The 25104-nt window shown below is 37.3% G+C and overlaps 1 protein-coding gene across 2 annotated transcripts in view; it reads left to right on the top strand.

The window, feature by feature from the left end:
• PLPPR4 (phospholipid phosphatase related 4) overlaps positions 1-22686 on the top strand; it is a 34317-nt gene extending 11631 nt beyond the window's left edge. The window contains exons 1-7 of one of the 2 annotated variants that reach the window (XM_054833324.1): positions 3473-3568; positions 7079-7309; positions 7610-7739; positions 9445-9640; positions 14389-14446; positions 15715-15888; positions 17898-22686. In XM_054833324.1, the coding sequence (XP_054689299.1) occupies positions 7613-7739; positions 9445-9640; positions 14389-14446; positions 15715-15888; positions 17898-19235 (1893 nt within the window). In that variant the 5' untranslated portion in view covers positions 3473-3568; positions 7079-7309; positions 7610-7612 and the 3' untranslated portion in view covers positions 19236-22686. Of the gene's footprint in view, positions 1-3382; positions 3569-7078; positions 7310-7609; positions 7740-9444; positions 9641-14388; positions 14447-15714; positions 15889-17897 lie in introns of those variants that run through there. The other variant, XM_054833323.1, reaches the window with a different exon arrangement.
• The last annotated feature ends 2418 nt before the right edge of the window (positions 22687-25104 follow it).

Here is a 25104-nt window from a genome sequence, read left to right as displayed (position 1 = left end):
AGAAAATTTTAGAAACATTTGCTTTTTTTTTAAAGAAATGTTAGACTTTTAGAAGACACATTTTGTATTTGTATTTTAAAAAAGATAGGAAGAAAAATGTCTTGTGGGATTTGACATACTGTATATAGCAAATTGACTGTAAACCTACTCATTAGTATTGTAAGCAGTTACATTGGAGATTCTTAGTCCTTTAGAATTATTTCTTTTCTTTTAGCAGAATGGATAATTACAGTCAGAAATAATATGGGAGTCCTGTAGTGAAGTCACAAGACAGTAAAATGCAATTCTTATGATTACTTGATTTTGTAATTAACAATAAAATTATAGCTTACATACAGTAGTTTAAAAAAAAAGTTATCCACATCATTTATTTTAGTGTCTCACAATAGACTATCACTTCATATCACCTATTTTTGATAGTCTAATATTGCCATTTAAAAAAGTTGCCTGCCTAAGAATACTATAAGTAGAGCTGGACTTGTGGGTAATGCAGAGCCTGTTGTTCAAGGAGAGGCTTTCCTTTTCTTGACATTAGAGAAATGGAAAAATACACAATGAAGATGAAACTCGGAGTGTGAGGTGTTCCATGAGTCTGCCAGCTCTTTGTTTCCATTCTAGGAAATGAACCTTTGGGGACATCTAGATAAAAGGGCATAATTTCTGAAAAGAAGGGCAATAGGCACTTTGCCTATTTTGTCTGTTTAGCTCATTGGAATAGGCTTGTGTCTTGTTATAAGATGCTTTGCCCCATGGGACCTACACCCTGGCTAAGTCATTAGGTATGACTTTTTTTTTTTTATAGTTAATAATAAAAGACATTGCAGATGTTGCAAAGAGTTAAATGCTGTGCAGAAGTGAAGTTGCAATATGTGTCAGCTGAAATGCTGTGCAGAATTTCAGTGTCCCAGCAAGACCAGCAGAGAGTTGGTGCAAGCTCCCTGCACACTATGCACTGTGCCAGCCTTCTGGTCAGTAGGCCCCTTATCCCAAACAGCTCCACCGTCTCTGTGCAGACAGGTGTGGAGAGAAGTGCACGCAGTTCCACAACAATCTTAATTATTCCCAGAGTATGAAGACTTTATGGAAGTCCTTTTTTATCCCTGCACTTCTGTATAATGACTAGAAACAGTCTAGCCCATGTTGACTAATCATGTGTGCTTGCATTGTAGTTAATCAGGGACTGCATCCAGCAGGAAGTAAGAAGTAGTACTATATAATGCATCCAGCTACAGAATTGGACTTCTTTCTGTGATGGGCAGGAAGCAGGACTCAATTTAGTAACATTGTATATAATTATTTGATACATATTATAGGTGAGATCATATAATAGTTATGTATTTACATAATATGTATTATACATTGTGTATGTCATATGCTATACATAATATGTATGTGTAATATAGTATGTGACTGCAAATATACATATGCATTTGGGTTATAAATATATATGTATATACACACACGCTACTTACTTACTGAAGCAAACTTACTAGATGCCTGGTGTTATTTTTGTAATGCTCATAGCACTTAGGGATGCCAGTGCACATTCCCTCCCTTTCTCTACAATCACAGCCTCTAAACTATGCAACATTTCAATGCAATTAACTTGAACACAGATAACCAGACAGGCAAAATTCTTCCATTCTCCACATTCTGCAAATTTTGCTTATAACACTTCAAAGATACAACTCACCTTCCTCAAATCTGTCCTTCAGCACATCAAAGATAAGCTTTTATTTTCAAACAAAAACTAAGTCATATTAAAAAATGTTTCAGTGAAATTTAGCTAGAATCCTCTTTCTTTAAGCACCCTGAATTATATTTTATGCACAAAAAGTCTGCATTTTAAAAGCCCAATGTTTAAAAATGTGAAAATGCCCAGTTAATGCAAAAAAACATTGTCCCTCTGCCATATAGAGCAGGTTTTATTCATCATTTTTCCAATATACATATTTATCAAATTTTATGTCTGCTTTTTTATTCCACTGTAGAATGGGATAAATGACATTGATTTTAATCAATCAATTATTTTTGTAAATCTGTACTGAACATTGCAAGAATAATATAATCTAAATATGCCTGAAATTATATTAGGACAATCCCTATTTCTCATAATGTGAGGTGCTTGATGTAAAAAAGGAGGGTTTTTTTCTCAAGAATGTGATACAGCCTTATCAGATTTTTATGATTTTATCTAAGTGAATCTGTTTTGTAGTTGCAAGCTTTTACTTTTCAGCTGCAGCTAACAATGAGGAAAAGTTAAAGTGATAGCCATTGTAAAAAGAAAAAAGGAAACAGATAGGCAGTTCACATCATATTATCCATAGGTACCTTCATTGCAGTGGCGACTCAGGGAGGGAGTCATTCACCTTGATGGAGGAGCAGGCAGTTGTTCTAATGGTGCCTTGTTCAGTGAGGACTCTGGGAAATAACAAACAAAAAATGTTTCTAAACATTTACTAGGAGGATACAGAGAATAATCACATGCTGCTGGTCACCTCTGAATGCCCCAATGCCCACCCTGGGGGCAGGGCTGCCCTCTCTATTCACTTATAAATCGATGCCTTCAAAATGCCTTTTTGCTATTTCTTCTCTTGAACGACTTCCTTCCACAGAGGCTTACTGGTCGAATCTGTGCTTTCAGGAGCTGGTGGCAAGCTGGGGTGAATTTATCCCCAGAGGAGCCAACTTCTCTCTTAATAAATTACTGGAAGTAATTGCGAAGGGTAAAATCACTAAGTAGCTAGAGGATAAAAGAATCGTGAGCTGTAGTCATCATGGTTTTACACAGACTGAGTCTTGCTGAAGTTAATTGCTTTTTTGATAGAATTACAAAATGAATGTGTGAAGGCAGAACGCTGTATTATCACATATTTAGATTCTAGGGAAGCACTGGATCCTGTTTTTCGTTAGCTGTTACTTTGAAACTTAATGAAAACTGGCTTTGATATAAACAGTCATATACATGACAGAGAGTTGCTAAAGGACCAAAAAGGGTAATGATGAACAGCAGGATGCTGAGGACCCACATGGGAGACTGCAGTCCTGGTACTTCCTTTTTAAAAATAAAAAAATAAAAAAAATTAAAAAAATCAAAGTTTATCTATTAATGAGTCATAGATGAAAAGGCTAAATTATGTGGGCTAAAGATTGGATTGGGTGATTTGACTAGCTTGGTAGACAACAGGGTTATCTGATGTCAACTGAATAGTATCATATCTCTAGAGAATTAATTATTTAAAGATGGTAAAATGGATATGACAAGGAGCAGTGAGATGTAAATAGCAAACATCACAGAGATTTATTAACAGACTATGTTGTCTTTGCAAAAGCATTGCTATTCCATTTCCAAACAGTAATTTGTTGCTTTCTTCTCTTCTAGTTGCCCATATTGGCATCTTCTGTTGTTAGCCTCTATTTTCTTGAACTTACTGATGTCTTCAAGCCAGTTCACTCTGGATTTAATTGCTATGACAAGAGTCTGAGTATGCCATACATTGAACCTACACAAGAGTCTGTTCCCTTCTTGATGTTGCTTAGTCTGGTTTTTGCGGGACCATCAATTACGGTAAGTTTGAGGTGCCACTGTCACTTATTAAAGATTTTGAACAGAGTTTCAGTTGGCGTAAAGAAAATAGCTCCTTTGGTTTCAGTTAGGCTGCAGAGTGTCATCCAGACTAATTACCTTAGGATTTTAAATTCATCTTTTATTCTTCTATAACAGAAGGAGACACACTCCTTAAAACATTCCTTGTAGCAATTCATCTACTCACACTATCCTGATTGTGGGAATTAATGTTAAGAAACAGCATCTACAGTTGGGTGAGAATAGCTTGAATCACTCTGTTATGCTATACAAATATTTGAACTTTTACAGACAGGACATCTCCATACTCTGAGATACAGCAAAAATTCAAGATCTTGTTGGAAATGGAAGCCTTTAATTTACAGCACTGAACATGCCACTTTTGTTAGAACTAGCTTTATTCAGTGAGAAGGTCTATCAAGTGTGTCAGTGAAATCAATTACACTTTCCTAAATAGCACTGGGACTCCTCTAAATTGCAAGTTTGTCGTTAAGAGCAGGCAAAAGGAGGATGGTTTAATCATTCACCCAAAGGGAGAAGATGATTTCAGCAGAACAGGAATGTTGTGTCAGAATATGAGCAGTTTGGTCCCTGTTTTACAGAAACAAAATATAAATTGTCTGATACAGGTGAGTATTGTCCCTGCTGGAATTGCAGTGTCAAATTGAAATGAAATCTAAAGACTTTATATAGAGAGAGGGAACTCATTGTGTCTGATTTTAGGCAGCTCAGATAGGACCCTTATTCTCACACCACTCTTGTGTGGCAAATGGAGAAATTCACCTTGACTGGGTGATTCCATAAAAAGCTGAATCAACCTTCTAAAAGGGTCTCTTCTCTCTCCTGACAGCAATGACTGCACATCTTGGTTAGGCACTTCTCTAAGGCCAGCTGCAAATGTATCTCTGCTGCCAACTCCATTGAATTCCCTTAAATTCAACCATTTCATTCCTTTTATAATACTAGCCAAATTGCAATTCCAAAACCTGTAAAATGTGATGCCCATGTAAAAATCATCAAGTGCTGTTCTCTCTTTGCTTTCCAGGATGTTTTTTCTTTATATGTCTTTTTGTTTTTTTTTTTTAAGGTGTTCCTGGTGCAGATACTTGCAGCAAACACCAAATACTGTGATAAAACCAAAACTTGCTGGTATTGCAGTTTGGCTGGTTTTCTTAAGTTTAGACAGTATTTCTGAAAACAAAGTGGACTTTCCTGAAACAGCCATAGAAGGAATCTGTATAGGCTCACTTGGGCCACAGTAGAGGAGTAAAAGCTGATTTTTGCTTCAGAGAGTTTATGTCAAGCCTAGGTACTATCAAACACCTTCAATGGAGATGAAAGATGCCCACTTTGTTACAGAATGTTTATTAAGGGCTTTGATTACAGCTAAATTATTTCAGCATTGCATGAAATCTTGCAATAGAAAATGTTATTCTTTCTTGAATCATTCTCCTACCAGCAGTACAGACAACTAACCAAAACCATGACGTGCGAGGAATTCAAACCCACACTTAAGCAGGCCTATCAAATATAAGATCAGTAAAGAAAGTAAATCTTGAAGCTTCAAAGTACAACTACTTAAAAGCTGCAAGCATTAGGAAGGTGTAGTTCATTTGTATTAGTGTGAGCATGAATGTGATGCTTGTATTAGTTGGAGAATGGGCTCTTATAGGGCAAAATGCACAACATCTTTTAATAAAAGGCACTGAAGATGGTGTAGAGCATCAGCTCTTTATTATTCAATTCCACTTCTGAAGTAAAAAGCTAGGGTGGGTTTTTTTGTCCAATTCTTCCGTTTTTCCTTGGAAAAATAGACCAATAAAGCTCAATGCAAAAAGATTACAATTGTGCCATTGTCATCAAGACTCAATAAAATACAGGTGTGATTAAGCCACATTTTAAATATTACTAAAGAGTATAAATAGGGGGAAAAAAAAAAAAGGAGGGAGGGGGGAAGACAAGCAAATTCCAGTCTTGATACCTCCTTAAAGCCTTATATAAATATTAGAATAGGACTTAATGTTTTTCTATATTATTTTTGTTGATATACTCAAGTTTTCCCAAGACTAGAGTACATATTAAATCTATTCATTTTACAGTAATTCTTTTTATAATAAATCTAGCATTTTGTAATTTATTTTCCCAAGCTATCATTACAGAACGATCTGTGTGGATTTGGGGCTTTATGGTTTTGGTTTTCTCTTTGGGTTTTTTTGCTCATTATTAGTGAACAGCAACTGTTTTTAACCAGGTCTGTTCTATAGCCTTGAAGTGCTACAGAAAATTACTACTTGTATTATTGACATATGTCTTATAGCATATATGAAATTTCCTATACGTATTCATAAAGCACAGGAGACTTCAGTGTGGACTTGCATGAAATTACCAACATGGATATTTTATATATGGAATATAGATATACATGAACTGCAACATGACTTCCATTTGCTTCAAAGAACTGAATCTGATCCTTTGACATATTTTCTCTCTAGTTATTCATTCAAAAATGTTAGGACCAGTTATTTAATCACATCAATGTAGGTTCAAACCCTTATCAGACACTGACTAAAAACCTACTTAAAGGTAAAAATGTGCTTTTCTAACAGAGATCACCAGGAAATTAGATCACATTGATTTGGGAAATCAATTTGCAAGGATAGAAATTCACTGCTGGCAGTTTCAGTCCTACTGCCTCCTCTACTGTGGGAGTTTGTTTCCTTGGAAATACCAGCCTCTGGATTTTCCTTGACATAGGCCTTGCTGTTTCCCAATTTTCTCCTCTATCACACAAGCTAATCCATCACTCTGGTATTTTTCCCTGTGCCAGACATTCCCTAGAGCTTGGCTAAAAACTATTAGAGTTTCTCTGTTTTTTAAGTTTGAAATACTACTGATTCTCTGGGAAAAGTTTCAGCTGTAAATTGATCAAATGGAGACAGATAATAGTGACCATAGTTCTCATCTAATTAAAATTCCTTAAATAAACCTTACCACTGACTTTTCCATGGAATGAGACAACCTTTCCTACTTAAATTTTTTCTGGCAAAGAAAAGAAACCAATTTATTGAACCTTTAGCTAAAAAAGAGTTAGACTAAGCTTGTCCATTGTACCTCCCTTCTCCTAGAGTGAGGGGATTCAGCAGGCACAAACTTCACTGGTAATTACAGCAGATTCAGCATAATTCAGATGCTTTCACATCTCATTGCATTGTAAGCTTTGTGCATTGCATACATTAGTTTTCAATGCATCTGTGGAAAGGCAAGGTGAATCTCCTCTTAGTGGTGAGAACTGCCTCATTAATTTCAATATTTCAACCCAACCCTTATTCTGAAATCTGTACAAGCCCTATACAGATTTCCAAGCCACTGCACTATTTAACAGTGCATCAAGCCTGAGACTACAAATGTATAAATGCACCTGGATTTTCCAGCAAGTAACACTATTTTTCCTTTCTATTCTTCTCTTTATTTCTATTCTAAACTCTTGTCTAGGGCTTCAGTCATAATCCGTTTTGCATGCTGTGTTCAGAGGGACCATAATGACAGAACTTTTTCTACTGCTGTAGATCTGGTTAAAACCCAAGCCAAATTAAACAAATACAGAAGAGCAGGCTGCCACGTAATTAGAAGCTGCTAGGGATTGCTAGGCTTGAGGCCAAGACTGAGTACTAAAACCACCTCAGGAGCACTAAGACATTGCAGTGGCTCTGGATTATTTTAGAGGTGAGATTTTCTAATTATTACTTTTTTATTGTAGAAACATCAAATTTCAGCTGTGGATCAAGAGCCCAATTCCACTGAGCAGTGTATACTGTATGCCACTTTCAGTGCCACCGTCTTGCCTGCCCTCACTCAGGCTAAGTTGTATTACTGAACGTTTACATACTGATACAAATCTTTTGAAGGCGAGTACGTCAGTGGATGGCATTGGTTGTGGTATAGTTATATTTCAGCCCTTTAAATTCAATCAGTGTCTTCTGAGTAACTGCTACATTTAATTTAACGGCTCCTTTGTCATTGCAGATAATGATAGGAGAAGGAATTCTCTACTGTTGCCTGTCCAAAAGAAGAAATGGGATTGGAACAGAGGCCAATATTAATGCAGGAGGATGCAACTTCAATTCTTTTCTTAGAAGAGCTGTCAGATTTGTTGGTGGGTCTCAAATGCTAGTCACAATGAAGAGCTTTCCATATACATTCAATTTTCATCATGCAGGTTTCCTTCTCTGAAACAATCTTTCAGAACAGTGCAGGGCTGTCACTGGCATAGATCTTTTTCTACCAGAAAATGCGAGAAGAAACTGTCAAAGCAAGCGACAGAGCAGCCCTATACTCAGTAATGCAGCATCAACGCTCTCAGTTTTCCCTTTCCCCTCCTGTACTATTGTCAGTGTTTCTAAAAGAATAATTTGTTTTTCCTTCTCTGCCCACCTTGAGCTGGCTTCCTTGCAATGGTTTCAGTGTATAGTTTCCTCCGCCTACCTTCAGTGCATCATAAGGATTCAACCCACCTGACACAGTATTCAGCATGACAGTAAAAATTTGTCAGAAACTGTCAGTAGATTTGACATTCTTTTTCTGGGATGTGTTTATCTACCTCTTGAAAAGGCACTAGAATCTGGCAACCTAATGATAGAGGAATATGTTGAATTGTTTTATTTTACTTTGTTTTAATTGTCATTTATGAAAACTGAACTTGAAAAGGCAACTGGACTTTGTTCCCCTTCTTACAGTTAATTTCCTCTATCAATCAGTGGCTAAAGAAAAGGTTTTCTCTGTTCCACAAATCTTTCATTAGAGAGGGCAGTCTAGGCAAAGACAACCTGCAGGACAGCAGACTGAAAACCTGGTCAGAGGACTGTACAATAGGTTTCTGTAGTCTGGCAAGCAGGGAGGTAATGACAGGAGAGGTTATACACTCTATGACCAGTAAAGCATCCTCTTAAGAGCAGCAGTGAGGAAGTGAGCAGAGGGGATGGTAGGTTACAACATCAACAAGGAGGACTGTAAAACTGCTCTCAGCTTCTCCTGTATGGCATCCCATTCCATCAACATAAAAGACAAGCTCAAAGATGCATGAATTTCATTTTTGATTCATACTCTGAATTTGCAGTTTCTTTCATATTTTAATGACCTTAGCATTCTTTCAATTTTAAGATGAAAAATAAATTTATTTGTATGAATACAAGTAGGGAATTAGAGATAAATCTTTAGGGGAAAAGCAGTTGAAAATGCTCAGTAAAACAACTGCATTTACTTCAACTGCCTTGTGAATTTGGCATTATTAACCAGACAAAAACATTGATGAATTACCAAAAAGACTTAAATACTTGGACTGGTGGCAAGGACTTGGTACTCAAGAAATATCAGAGGTGTGAAGGTAGTCAAAGTTACTGTCAGCTGATGAGTCCCTGGTGGTGAAAAAAGAACAGGTCCTCAGAGCAGCTGTCCACGTTATTAAAAGCCTGTATCCCAGTGGGCAAGTCCAAGGACTGGATGAGCATATATGCTCTCCTCACATAGATGGCTGTCCTTTAGTCAGTTCAGAAAACTGCTTTCCAAATTGAAGGAGCTCCAGTGTAGTTCACTTTTATGAAAATATGTTGGAGGACATCAAGCCATCAAAATGAAATGCTAAGTATCAACAGGAAGAAAACAAGCATAAATAATCTTAACTTTTTACATTAAAGAATTCAACTTTGCAATAAGCTTTGATAAAAAAATATATCTTATTCTTCAGTTAAATTCTCTCGAGTCCAATGACAAGAGCCACCAGAATTCCGTTTAATGTATTTTGCCACAATGAATTAATCTAATTTATGCATAAAGTTAACAAGCTCTGTTGATTTCTTTCCTAGGCGTTCATGTGTTTGGTCTTTGTTCTACTGCTCTTGTTACTGATATTATACAGCTATCAACAGGATATCAGGCACCATATTTCCTGACCGTTTGCAAGCCTAACTATACATCCTTAAATGTATCCTGCTCAGAGAATTCATACGTTGTGGAAGATATTTGCTCAGGAGCTGATCTCAATATTATCAATGCTGGAAGGTTAGTTCTGTCCTTCATTGTGTACATTTAAGTACTCATTTTTTATTTTCTGTCTCACTTTCAAGATTTTTTTTTTTCTAGTTAAAGTCTGAATGAGTTTTGTCAGTTTTTTATAACAAAGATGAGAGCATAAGTGTCTCTTTAGTAGTGTTCAATTTTCTGCACAAAGATATTAGGCCAACAGTAGGCTTTGGAAGATTTTGTCAGATTCTGCAGCACAGTCGTTAGTAGCTAGTTATTTTCCCTTCTCCAAAGGAGACAATTTCCTATACAATTACTAATACGAATAACTTCTGCTGCTTTTCCGAGTGGGATCTGGGTAAGTTCCCCATAACAGGCAGAGGAAGAAATCACCCAAGTACTTTATCTGAGACCTCTGTATAACGTACATTATTGTTCTGGCATTTTGGTCTTAATTTGTGAGGCTTCAGTTTGGGATTTGTTGAAGGAGTTTGTTTTCTGGAGTTTGTTTTCTGTTTCTCTAGTTGATTAAGTTTTTTATATTGACAGCATTGAAAAAATCCCTTTATTAGAGGAAAGACCACAACAGTGCAAATCTGCATATTCACGTAACACGTGCCTCTTCTTTCGTGGTATTTCTAACTGGTGGTTTATCCTCCTTGATCATTTAGTCTTTAGACTCCCTACTTAGATAGTCAGGAGAGAAGTTAATATTGTTCATAATAGCAGGTTTTGGACATGCATATCAGTCAAGTTGAAATATAACCTAGACTATATATCTTATTTTAAACAAGCTTGATGTGATAAAATAGTGATAATTCAATTACTGATGACAGATCATAGATTTAAACAAAGAATCTGAAGGTATAAGTCAGTAAGTTGTACTGTTCCAATAGATCTGCTACTTGTTAGTTCAAGCACTTCATTAGTACGAAGTGTCCTAAACATATGCACCACACTACTAAAATCATGAAGCTCTTCGCTGAATCCAATAGTAGTCTTCCATATCTTTTCCACACCCCGTTAACCTTTCTTGCCTGTTAGTCATTGAATGTTTTGCAGTCTTTCAAAACTTTGGTGCTTTTTTAAATCTCCTGCTCTCCAAAAAGGTTACAGCAAAATTATAGAATGCTTGAAATGACTACAATTTCTGTCCAAGCTGCATGATTTCTCTGTGTACCTCTGATCAGCAGACATGAAGCTGTGTTACTTCTGTCACATCCACTTCACTAAAGTTTTGCACTCCTTTCTTGTTCTGTATGCAGCCCCAGATGCTAGCTTCTGTTTTAACTTGATGCCTCGTGGCATTACATTTTTGTCACATGGATATTATGAAAATGTTTTATCTATATATTAAGGCACCTCTTCCCAGTTTGTTTGTTTTTCCATTTATTTCAATGGTGAACACCCTTGGGAGCCATGAAATCATTCACTTTGTAAGTATCTTCCAGCAAATCTCATAATCTGTCTCCTTTCACTGGGACAAACCAATGTCACTGATGTTTAAAGATCCTCAATTATTTGATGTATTTGGTCTTAAATACATCTAGTGGACTAAGACTCATAATTAGCATTGATTATTTTGCAATATCTTTTCAATTTATATATGTGGGTGTGGTCTGGAGCTGGAATGAAGAATTGTAGCTCTCTTTGGACTAAATAATTTGGTGAAAGGCATAACCAGAATTACTATATCAGCTTTCACCTCACTGTCTCTTTTCCCATAACCATTTGCTGTTACTGGGATACTGCCATTGAAGCCTGATGCTTGCAAGCAGTGTCTCACACCTACGTGGTGTCCCAGGGAAATTGGTGTAGCTTTACACGTGAGCAGGCAGAAAAATTTTCATGATTGCATCTCATTCATTTTATTATTATCTCAAATATGATGGCTACTGCTCTGAATTGAGTGCCTGTAGCCATTCCCAAAATGCTGATTGCTCCTAAGTTTAAATATCATCACTTCCAAAACACAGCAAAATTAGTTGTAACATATTAAGACTAAGCAATTAGGTTTTGTGTGTTTCTGTTTCTTTAGGAAGATGACCATATATTGATATCTCAAATTTATTCCCATCATAGAGGATACATTTGGTGATCCATAATATTCTGGCACCACCCTCAGTTTCTCCTTAATTCAATTTTATTGCCTTTTTTCTTTATTAAATTCTTGCTTCCTTATGCCTGTCTCAACTTTACCAAAGCAATCAGCAGTTGCTACTGGTTCAAAATTTCCTTCAGTCATCTACTATAGGAGTTATGGTATAACTTCTCCAGCCCAGGAGGTTAATTTGACTTCAATAATTTCAGCTTGTAAGGGACTTGTTTTTCTGAGATTGCTAATGGCCTTCATTTTTCATTTGTACCTCCCAGAAACTTTGGCTCCAGAAATTTGCCTCTAGACTCCCCAATGAAAAGTATAGAGAAGAACACATACTTATCCAGCTGATTATATGAAATAATTTTCTGCAACATCCCCAAATATCCAGTGGTTTCCTTTGTCCATCTTTTTCTCTATTTATTTTCAAAGAGTCTTTTCAGTCATTTCTATTCAGCTCTCCAGTGAGTTCTCTATCCTCATTTCTGATGTTCTGACTCAGTATGACTCTTTCTCATCGTTGTTCCCCCTCTACACACTCTCATGCATGAGCATTTAGAGTGGTACACTGTCATCTGAGTTCAGGATATGTTTTCTTTGAGACCTTTGTTCACCTTTTAAATACAGACCCATACAAAAAGGCTAGATATTTTTAGCTTGAATTATTTTCATTTTAGATTAAAAGATAACAAAGAGGAACAAAAGCAGTGTCACCATTACGGTACACAGAGTGCATTCAGTCTGTAACATGTGGTTCTTGCCCTGAAAGCATATGAATAGAAAATAGAACAAAGAAAATTGACTGTAGCATAGTTACACCTTATATACTATAAAAATGCCATCAAATTAAGGTTGAGTTCTGAGTGGTACTAAAGTTCATAGAATCAAATCTACACATTAGCTCCACAGAGACTGTAAGTAGATTTATGCTTCCACTAAAACCTGCACAGGGTAAAGGAGTTGATTAGCCATTCTAAACATTCACATTTTTTCATGTTTTTATCCTCCTGTCCTCAACCCTGAACTTGTTCCCCAGTGACACTATTTGTGAAAGCTTTGCTTGGGGAGCTGGAGGAAGTGGGAGGAAGAATAATAATTTAGGTCTGTCTTTAGAAATGAAAAAGAGTCATGCTGATTTCATCTTGGCCAGAGTCATGAACCTGCTGGAGCCATGGGCTCAAATTCAGGTCAGCAGTGTGGCATTCACACTGAACTACATGCACACATTTAATTGCCAATTAATTATTTGGAACAGATAAGGCAAAATTCATAGGAAAAATTTAGAAAGTAGACTTTGCTGCTTTGCAGAAAAATGTCTTTGTCTAAAGATAAAGGACTATGTTTCAGTCTTTGCTATTTTAAACTAGCTAACTCAGGTGCTGCTAGAAAAATGGGTATACATGGACCCAGTAAGGGCAGCAAGACCCATCTGTGAAGCCAAATGATGAAGCATTTATCCCAAGCTGAGCTTTCTCAGATGAACGTGGCTGCAAGATAGATACACACTTCTTCACCAAGACAGCCAGCACGTTACATCATGTGTCCATGCCATTTTAAGGAGATAAATGTACAGATATAAACTGTTATATATCTTTACTGCGTCTTACTTCTAGAGCTAGAGGTCATAAAAGATTTCAGGGCTTCTACAAGCTATGAACTAGATGTCTGCCACAGAACAGGGGTTACTGAATCCACCGCCATCTAAGGTTTTCCCTCTACTGTGTAAAAATTTCTCCTTCATGTTCCCATCACTTTTCTTTTGTTGTTTTTAGAGGATTGAAATGGGTCTATAAGAAGAATAACATTAAAATGTTACAGGCCCTCATGTGATGGTTCTGTGTAGCTACTACTTACACAAACACTCCTCTTTGTCAGAGAAGTAGAAGCTAAGCTGTCACTTTTAATTTTCATATCTGTAGTTTCCACATCATTCAAGTCCACAGGTTTTCAGTGAGAGCAGAAGGCCCTCAGCAATTTCAAGAATAGACCTTATATTGCTTACTGTCTCTCACAATTTGGACATATTTGTTCTGGGCTTCAGGAAGGTACCCAGTAACTCTTAAAATGCCTTCTCCATGTTCTTGTGCTTCTTTCCCTCCTATCATGTTATAAAGTGCTGAAATTTAAAAAATAAACCTAATAGCAAATAAAGATGTAGTTTGCCTCTCTCTGAGAAGAATGTCACCCTGTCATCCCCCCCATTATCAGAGCAAAAAAGCATGGGCATGAAGACAATGAATTCAGTTGCTGAACTGAAAGTGTGTAAGTCCTTACTTTGAAAAGAGTCCAAGTGAAGTCAGTGAGAAGGTTCATGCATTAAGTTGTATAAATTAGGTACTTACTGAAAAGTTATTAGGGAAATTTATTTACAGAAATAAATGTATAGATATTTCTCTCAATCAAGTATTCAGTCTTTAGCTCATTCCCACTGTTCTCTTAGTACACACACTTTTCTTAGTACACACACAGACTTTCATGCTAAATGTTTACTTCAAAACAAAGGCATTTCATTAACATTGATCCTTTCTCCAGATTACAGAAATGTAGAACTTAAATGTTACTGATTGACCATATATTGCTTAGGAAGTGTAAGTTGAAAATTACTGTATCACCCAGTGTTTTTTTCAAGTGAACACTAGCACAGTGTATTTGAACTCAGAAGCATAATTTGAGTGTCCTTCCTTGGCAGAAAGTCATTCCCTTCTCAACACGCCACCCTGGCAGCCTTTGCAGCAGTGTACATTTCGGTGAGTAACCTACTCTGTTCATTTTCATTTATACAAGAAAGTCATTTGCTGAATATTGTAAAGTCATGTGTTGCCTGGATATGCTGGACAGATGTAAGTTTTTAATCCTTCCAGTTTGAAAGCAAAATAAAACTACTAACAGCTAAAATAAAACCACCTGTATTAATAATACAGAAAAAATTCAGCTGCTTCACATCCTTTGTTAAGAAGCAACAAAAAGTGTAATGTTAAAGTATATTTGGTGCCTCATATTATTCACACATAAAATGCAATGCTTATCTGTCTTACAGGGTGATATTTTAACTTACCATTCAAATTAACTTTTATGTGCTCTGCCTTTTCTTTATTGCTATCTTCACTTGACCCACTGCTTTTAAACTTGAGGCATTAAGGAACAAACATTTAGGTGATCTAGTTTCATTTGACCTCCATAGAATTGCAGCATGAATGAATTGGCACAATGACTCCCAGAGGTCTCCAAGGTGCTACTGCAAAGCAAGTGAATAAAAACTATCAGTAACTAGCAGGGAATTGTAGGACATGCTGCAGCGATCACAGCTGATTTTCCACATCTGACCAATGGCACTTCTTCAGTATGGGCTACAATGTTTGTATAAGTGACCATTTACTTGAAGTTTTTTAAAAAATAATACAATAAATCCATCAATCACGCTGTAAAAATCAGAGGAAAACAACAATAACAACCAATTATTCAAATTAGATAATGGAATTGTGCCCGTACTGGCAGCTTGCCAGTCTTCATTCTGCCCAGGGAAAGGCCAAAATTTGGAATAATACTGATGAACCACCTCCACTTAGTTTTTGTGACCTCCCTGGCATCATGGCCCCCAGTTTAGAAATGTGTCTCTAAAGCATCTGGTGGTAGCTTTTGTTAGAACAGGTTATTGCTTTCATCTGGCATGACATCTGGCTTCTGTATTTCAGAAGCAGTGGCTCCTTAGTCCCATTTACAGAACATTTAAGCTCTGACTGTGAACAGTATTTAGGCATAAAATCCTTATCTTAATTGAAGTCAATAAGCAAAACTGCCTATGTTTTTGGAAATCCATTCCTTGCGATTTCACATTTTCCTATAGTAAGGGAGCAAATTTTAACAGGGTTGTAAAATAAAATTAAACTGAATATTTGCAGTATTACTGTGTGATAGTGATATATGCATGAAAGAAACATTGAATGTGGGAAATTAATGTCCTCTTAGGTAAATTTAAGTTTCTTCAACTGTTTCTTCATTTCTTTCTTTTTTCAAGATGTACTTCAATTCTACATTAACAGACTCCTCAAAACTCCTGAAGCCACTCTTGGTCTTTGCTTTTATCATCTGTGGAATTATATGTGGTCTAACTCGTATCACCCAGTATAAGAATCATCCAGTTGATGTTTACTGTGGCTTTCTCATAGGAGGAGGAATTGCTCTTTATTTGGTAAATATAATATTCACATGGTTAAGTTTTAGCAAATAAAACTGATATGGCAGTAAAAAGAGTACTGGTTATTTTATGAAAACCTTTCATCATGGTCACATGCCCTAATGAAAAATATAGTCAAAATGTGTTGAAGATGATGATGTTAGGGGTAATCACTTTAAAAATAAACAGGAAAAAGCAAATATGTATTTCAATTTAAAGTGCCATAACAGTGCACAAAGTGGTATATAATCATCTGGCATTGTATACAGAAACAACTCTAACATTACGTGCTTCATTAAATACTTAAAGATCCTCATCTTTTCTACTCCACACTTACAAGCATAATGCAAGAAAAATATTAGATTAATTGATATTTGTTGCCAGCCTGAGTTTATATTGCCAATGTTAGCTTTATAATCTCCAAAAAATAGTTGAATTAATATGCAGTAACTCAGCTGAGTAAATTGCTGAACCTGCAAGAAATTAAAGACAATATTACATCCTTGTGATTCTTTGGAGCTCTTGGGGAAATTATGCAGGGGAAATAGAATGCCCACGCCAGGTTATTCCTCTGCTTTTCCTCTGTACTGGGTTGAAACAGATGGAGCACCTTGGAAGGGTCCTGTAAGGGAGTATGTAGTATAGGCCTGTTTGTATCTGTCAGTAGAAAGCTCATCAGGCATTTGTTTTCCCTTGCTGTGCTCAGTATGTCTCCAACATGACTGTTGCTGCCCCAGCTGTTCAGCAAGTGTCAACCCAGGTGCCTGTGAGCAATCGGGAACTTCTACTGACAACATTTCTGCTCCAGTGCAGGCAGGTGAACAGAAGAGTCTTAACAGCTAGTGAGAAGTTTTTGACCCCCAAGAAGTCGATGATGAATTTTAGTGTAATACTAAAACAAGTTCATATCCTATCCTCCCTTTTTTCCTGTAATAAAATAATCTAAGGTACATGCAGATGGTCTACAAAGGTGACTGGGGGAAAAACAGCTTTCACAGTGGCAGAAGGAACAGCAACCAGGATAGATAATAGAAACCCCAGGAGCTACTAAAGTCAGTTTCTATGATTTCACTGTGAGCAGAAAGGCACTCTGAGAATATTATTTCAAATGATTAAGCTGTTGTAGACTCTCATAAATGGAGCTGCTGTTCCCATATTTGAAAGCCACAAACAAGTATGGTCTTTGTTAGGTCTTCTCCATATACTGTTGCATGACAACATACATCAGAGAGTACATTGTCCTGGATACCCTGTAGTCAGTAAATCTGCCCTGAAAGCTACACACCAATAAGAGGAAGGGGAGGGGAAATAATATGAAACTACAAATAACTCTGAAAGGAGCATAAAGAACAAGTAACCTAAGTGATTGAGTCAGGCATTTGACCCTTTCATAGAATATTCTCTCTCAGTCTATTTAAAATGACAGCATTTTACAGTGAGTCTGCTGAATAAGAAAAAAATAAATGTTGTATAACTAAATCTTGTTACAGTTCTGCACAGCTTGGAAAGCAATTGATTTAAAGTTGATAAATTGTTCTATCATGTAGATAGTGTTACATGGTTATTATACAGTAGAAAGGGCAGAATCACAGAGCAGACAACAACTGTAACAAGATTCAGTAAATCAGAGCAGGCAGTAGTATAGCTGTAAAATAGCTTTGCCTAGAAGACTACAAACATTTATTTTGTTATTTTCATAACAAAACATTCTTTCAGCTGTATCTGTTTATAAAATAAAAACTGAAGGAGGCTAAGTCTTTTCCTCAACTATTTACTGCCATGAACTATGTGCCCTAGTTATCCTACTGAGACTACTTCATACATATCTAGATGTACCAGATTCAAGACAGAATTTGGAATAAGGATATACTGATGAGGAAAGGAAAGTGAGTATACCCTGTCAGTTAAGCTGGACTAATTCCATCATTCATTATTTATTTAAAGGCAGAAAAATATAATTAAAATACCTTAAAATGTCTCTTTTTTTCCATAACTGATTATTGATGCTTCTGTTCAAATATCAGGGCCTATATGCTGTGGGGAACTTCTTACCAAGTGACGAGAATGTCTTTCACCCAAATTTTCACAGAGAACCTCTAAGGTCTTTGACAGACCTCAGTCAAGATGCCAACAGAATCCTGCCAGGTAAAAATGGTAGCAGCAGTGATGGCATTGTCTCTCACCGTACAGAAAGTATCCTGAATAGAAACCACAGAGATTCAGGGTCTCTGACCAATATCAAGAGAGCAAATGCTGATGTAGAAATAATAACACCACGAAGCCCAATGGGAAAGGAAAATATGGTTACTTTCAGCAACACTTTGCCAAGAGTCAACACACCATCCTTGGAAGATCCAGCGAGACGAAATGCAACAATACACGCATCAATGGATTCTGCCCGTTCCAAACAGCTGCTTTCCCAGTGGAAGAACAAGAATGAAAGTCGAAAGTTGTCACTGCAAGTAATAGAGACTGAATCTGGCCAGTCACCACCAAGGGCTATTGAAATGAGGTCAAGCTCAGAACCCTCTAGAGTGGGTGTAAATGGTGATCATCATGGCCCAACTAGCCAGTACCTGAAAATTCAACCTGGCAGTGTACCAGGTTGTAACAACTCAGGTCTTTCTGGTGGGCCAAGGGTCTCTATTCAGTCACGTCCTGGCTCATCCCAGCTAGTGCATATTCCTGAAGAGACTCAAGAGAACGTGAACACATCACCCAAAAGTAGTTCAGCTAGAGCTAAATGGCTGAAAGCTGCCGAGAAGAGCGTTGCATGTAGAAGCAATAGCCAGCCAAGAATCATGCAAGTAATAGCCATGTCTAAGCAGCAAGGAGTGCTTCAGGGCAGTCCAAAGAGTTCAGAGGGAAGCACAGTCACCTGTACAGGAGCCATCAGATATAAAACCTTGACAGACCATGAGCCAAGTAGCATTGTCAGAGTTGAGGCTCATCCAGAAAATAACAGGCCTGTAATTCAGATGCCATCAGAAGGTGAAGGAAGCGGATCATGGAAATGGAAAGGTCCTGAAAAAATCACCCTCCGTCAGACATATGAGCTAAATGATCTTAACAGAGACTCTGAGAGCTGTGACTCCTTAAAAGACAGTTATGGGTCAGGTGACAGGAAAAGGAGCAACATAGATAACAGTGAGCATCGCCATCATGGAATCACTACAATAAGAGTCACGCCAGTGGAGGGAAGTGAGATTGGCTCAGAGACTCTGTCCATTTCTTCTAGCCGGGACTCAACACTTCGAAGAAAAGGTAACATCATTTTAATCCCTGAGAGAGGGAGCAGTCCAGAGAACACCAGAAACATCTTCTATAAAGGCACATCCCCCACACGAGCATACAAGGAATGAGAGGAGACATATCAGCTGGTCCATACCACCACAAAGTAAACACATCTTGACACAGGTTCTGCTCTCTATGTTTTGAGCTGATATTTACCTTTGATGTGCCAAATTATTGACCAGCAGCTCAACTGCTGTTGAGCACTGCTGATGTGCAATGTGCATGAGCCTGTGGAAAGCATGTGGTGGGGGGAAAAGCACAATGCCAGAACCTAACTAATGTGAAACATTTTCATGCAACTTGTTTCTTTGGACTCAAAACATTTATCCAAGGGTGATGATGTCAATCAAAACAATGGTCTTGAACACAGACACTTTATTTCCTGAATGTGCCAACTTTTTATTTATATTTGTGTCCAAAAATCAACTGAATTTTTCACAGCAAAGGCTGTATCAGTAGTATATATTCACCTTTGCAGAATTTGCACCAAATCTTTAATACAGGATGGTGCTGATGATAACTTTACATGTTTTGAAAAATTGCATACTTATTAGACTCTACAAACACATGACATATTGATGTGCAGTTACTTTAAAAGTAATATTGCTAATACTATGATGATGCTGGCTGCATTCATTTAGCGTAGGAAATATTTACAGCTTTGTTATAGTGGATCTGTCACATTCAAAGATTGCAAAGGTTTTGTGTAGTTCTTTAAGATGTCTACTGCAACAAAAAATGTGTGGGTGACATTCCATTAGAATGGAATAACTATCTATTTTGAATAGTTTTGCTGCTACTGCTCAACTTTTGTTTAAGAACAGGTGCTACTAATGAAGAGGCTGCTTCTTAGTGGGCTAACTTGTAGAATTGTTTTAAATTATGGTTTTTAAGGGGTCTTTCAAAGTACTACAAGTAATTCAGATTTTACATTTTTAAACCTCTTATTCTATCCTTCAGCAACCCTTCCATTTTTCTATTAGTTTTTAACCATATAAAGCAGGACACCAATAACTGCAAGATGCGCTAATGTGAAAGGTGAGCCATGAGTAAATAAAGACAAACGGCCACTTTCCTGACCAGCTTGCAAGGAGACAGTAATTAATATCATAGCTCACACTTAGAAGCAGTCATTCACCTCATTTGCTTGGTATGCCACAGGAACAATCACAAGTTTCACCCCAATCACTATCATTTAGGGGATTTATGCTTCGCTTTAAAAATAGAATGCCTTGGTATTGCAGAATCACTGAATGAGTGTTGCATTGTGCCACTACTACTGTTCACCTCCTTGAAACATCCTTCAGAGCCTTCTTAAGCTTTCCCCCCCCCCCCCCCCCCGCCACTTAAGAATATGGAGGGTCTCTGCACCTGAGAGAACACAGATTATTTTGGTAAATTGAGCTCAAATATAATGAAAGAAATTACCTGCTAAAAATTTCCATTGCCAAAATTGTTGAAAGGATGAGCTCTGAAAGGAATAAGCATAGCATGTCCTGGGCATGCTAGAAGGAATGCCTCATTACATTTGGCTGTGACTTAACTTAAACCATGAAGGAAGCTGGGGGCAGTGCTCGCCCAGTGCAGCTCCTTATTCTCTCCTAGATTATTTCCACCTGAAAGAGAACTACTATCAGACACCTCCCAGCTCCCCTGCTAGGAAGGGGAGGGAATGGCTTAGCAATCCCTTCACTGAATAAGTAGCAGCAGATCAGGTCTGTTCTCTGCCTTCTTGAAAGGTGTGTTTCACTCTAAGTCCTCTTCTGATTTAGAGTATCAGAGAACCAGATCTGTACTACATAGTCAGAACTTGTCTACAGACCCTACCCCACATAACTCTGAGAAAAAGCCCACCCTACCCTAGCCAAGTAGGAGGTAGAAGGAAGAATCATCCCATCCCAAGGAGATAAATAGCACAACACATATGCAGACCAAAAAAAACCAAACCACCAACTACAAAAAAACCTCAATATCAAAACAAAATCCCAAACCCAGCCCTAGTCCTAAGTAATGTCAGAAGTATGAGGATGGTGTTTGCTAATCTGTATAGAATAAGGGATTCAGAGTCAATGGAAAGCTTTATATACCTTCCCAGTTATACAGGTGCTCCAGGCTTAGCTGAGCGCTGTCAGCCAACCCTGTCAAGCAATGCTTCCCTCACCTGCCCATCACCCAGTCCTGTGGAAGAGTGTTGGTCCTTAAGGAAATGACCACACTTTTCCTGCTAATAATAGAAGACAACCCCATCATACATTTGATGATTGGGAGGAAGTATTCTGCAAGTTTCATGTAAGAAGCTAAGCAGTAGGGTTGCAGCATATTGTATATGCTAAATGCACAGTATGTTGAAGACACACTGTAAGGCACATTAGCTGGGAAAAATAATCATAGCTGCCAGGGAAGAAAAAAAAAAAGTAATTTTTTAGAAATATATTCTCAGACTCTAGTATTTACAAGTCAGGATTTGTTTTTTCTTTCTAAAAGGATGAATCTTTAGTCCTTGGTATTTAATATCAAATTTTGTACAAGGTTCCTAGGAATTACAAACACTTGGATTGTCATGAATAAAACCCTTTGGATTTAGTTTAGTCTAGGTACATGATAAAGCAGGTAAGATTATCTTTAAAGGAAAGGGTGAGACACAATCACTGTTGGCCTATCAATGCAGGGAAATAAGATGCAATCATTTATTAGTTTGTAAGTGCAGGGGAAAAGAACGTCAGTAGATGAACCTGGAAATAATGGAAAATTGAAATGGAGAATAATGGCAATAAAGCAAAGATTAGAAAATGTTCCCTCTGGCAATTTAGCTGTTTTGGAAACAGCAGGATTCCTGGTGGGAGTGTTTGTTCTTTATTCCTTGGTTTTAGTCAGATATATATTGGCATATGTGTTGCTTTTATTACTCTAAAACTTGCTGCACTATTTCAAGTGCAGTGTGGTATTTTTCCTAAGGTTTCCTATTTCTTAACAAAAGATTTTAAAGCTCTTGTGTAATCATTGAAATTGTGTTCTTTACATAAATATTGATATATTCTTTTTTACTCAAAGTGCCAAAGGCTACTGTTTTTAATAATGGCTTATCAAATTATATTACGTTAGAAAGCAGAAATGTAATAATATATACATTGGAACTCAGACCTCTGCATGTATATTTGATAAGGAGCCTTTTGTAAAATTACTCTTTGTTTACATTCCACTGATACCTTAATTTAAACTTAATCAAATAAATTGACAGGTGACATCTTAGTGTTCTGATTTTCTTACTTGCTAACAGGCACGAATTTCTTTGTTAGGCTGTGCTTTATTGAGAAAAGAAAATACTCAAAAATAAAATATGTTTTTAAATGAAAATTCTCTATATAAAGTATTGTGTTTAATAAAATGTTATGCAATGTTTTCAAATGGAAAAGAATTTGTAAATTGCTATAAATGTATTTTGTTAAATAAGTACAGATCAATGCTATTGTGTGAGTTTATTGTGCTAACTTCATGAAAATAAAGATAAAATTCCTCATTGATATTTAGTCATCTCTGTGGTGAAGCGAAGTCTCATTCTCCCTCAAATTATTTTTCAATATTAGGTATCTCATGACCCATAAAAGTGGTCATCAGTGCCCTCAGGCAAAAGAGAATCAGAAAACAGTATGTTGTTTCTGAGAGAAACGGAAGCGTACATGCAGTTGTGATACTACTCCCTCTGTGGTGACTGAAGGAGCTCTTTGTTTGTGGCTGCAGCTGGAGAATGTCCTTACCCCACTGCATGAGTAGCCAGTTTCAGGAGAGACCTCTACTTTGGCCAGCAGCAGATGCTGGTGTGGCAGCAGGTTATCTGCCACAGCAGGCAGCTGCCTTGAATCGGGCTGTGTGAAACATGAGGACTGGGGATCAAGGGTGTCCCACCCTCCAGGATACGTATTGGTAGCCCGGGAAAGCTACAGGCAGCGGTGGCTCAGCTATGGCTCAGGGACACCCTGGGAAGGGGTGCAAGAGGGTAAACCAGACCATGGTAGGGTATGACTGCTGAGAGCTAATACATCTAATACGAATCTGAGGAGTTCTCTCTGGGAATGGCCCCTTCCATGGACTACAAAGGAGCCTAGACAATTAGTTCAAACATTTTAAAAGGCACATTTTAAACTTCTAAAGTTAGGCTAAAAATGAAGTCCCCCTCTGAAGGGTACCTTGGATGTAAAGGTTATAATCTAAAACTTGATCTAAAATGAGAAATTGCTTTTGCTGGCAAACCTTGTCTTATTCTCTTAGACTATTCTGGCTACAGCAACACTGTCACTAAATTGAGAGCTCACTGTGATCCAGATTGATGACTGTATCTAATCATGCAAAGGAGTTTTCAAAGGTATGAGTGATTACACTGAAACTTAAACCTATTTTGTGCTGGATTTTGAAAGAGCTTCAGAAGTCTTAATATAGGAAGCCACATAAGACAAGATTGTACTATAATCAGTTTGGTATAGATTTATGAAGACCTTTTATATGACAAAAAAGTGCACAGCTAATTTGGCAGGAGCATTTTAAAGGCATTACAACCCTGGTTCATAAAATTGTGAATAAAATCTCTTCACAAATCTTATAGCACAGAATGTATCAATCATTGGACAAAACTAGCAAGTGTCTCCATACTGCACATTCAAAATGAAAGTAAGAAGTCTAGCTGCATAGCTGTGCATAGATGCACACATAACACAAAATTAATGTGTTCAAATCGGGCTTCAGAAACAGAAAGCTAAACAGATAATTTAAATCAAGGAACTAACTCTGGCAAGGTTGCAAATACTCACTAAAATTTTTCTAGTTTACCTGCAGTAATCTCTTCAGGCATTCCAAATATGCATTAAAGACATCATTTGGTTATACCTCCCATAGAAGAAATCTCTTCCTCCAGCGGTTTGCCATAAAGGATAATAAACTTGTACATTCCATAGCCCTGCTAAAAAAAAGAAAGAAGACGAGAAGTCATCTAGAAGTCAAACAAGTCTGCTCAGACCTAGAAAGCACCTCTTATGTTTGAAAAAAAAAAAAAGAAAAAACCTTCCCCCCCACCCAAAAAAAAAAAAAAATCTCCCTTCCTTCAAAGGCCAACTGTCATTCAGCTTTCTCCAACTGTATTACTTTTCCAGTGATGCTCAGAGAGAAATGAGAGTCATGGGGATTTGTAGATCTTCAAGTCTCTGCAGCAACTAAATGATGCATAAGGGAAAGCTCTACTCTCTCACCAAATCATTCAGAGGAGACCAGAGCATATCTGGGTGCAATGCGATCAATAGAATTTGATTCTTTTCCTATTTCTGTTCCTGCTTCAAACTGAGCTTGTTGATTACAATGTCTGTTCCTACACTCTATTGTGGCCAGAAAACTAGCTCTAGCAAGAGAATAACATCACACAATTGGGAGCAATAACTTTGCTGATTTTTACCTGTAAAGTACATGACAATATAATCAATGCTTTGCAAACAATAGCCATATTTGAATTTTCCCTAAAACTAGCTATAATGTTTTTTTTTCAATTTGTACAGCCTGTGTTTATCAAACTCTTCAGAATGTATTCTTTTGGTGTTCTTTCATATACATATTCATGTCATGTCCATTGCCTGAGCAACATAATTCACCCTGAGGGCCAGTCACTCTGGAACTTGTTCGCTTTAGACCAGAAGAGATGTGGATATTTAGCAGAGTACCAGGTGTACACTTTTTTTAGCAAAGCGTCATCAGGGGCTGAAAATCTGTTCCCAGGCCCAAAAGAAACATTAGCTAAAACCTCTGCATGGTATTAGTTGCAGTCTCCTCTGGTACTTCTCTTTCTGTATAGTCTAGGACAATTATCTTCACTCTTATCAGAGAAAAGACTTTTCATGGAAGTACTTCCAGCAACCTATACCTCCCCACACTGAGATCGCGCCAGCCTGGCAGGGGAAT

Source organism: Grus americana, chromosome 8 (genome assembly GCF_028858705.1).
Source record: "Grus americana isolate bGruAme1 chromosome 8, bGruAme1.mat, whole genome shotgun sequence".
Lineage (NCBI taxonomy): Eukaryota > Metazoa > Chordata > Aves > Gruiformes > Gruidae > Grus > Grus americana.
The sequence above is the reverse complement of the archived record's forward strand: the minus strand, read 5'-3'. Positions and strand labels throughout refer to the sequence as shown.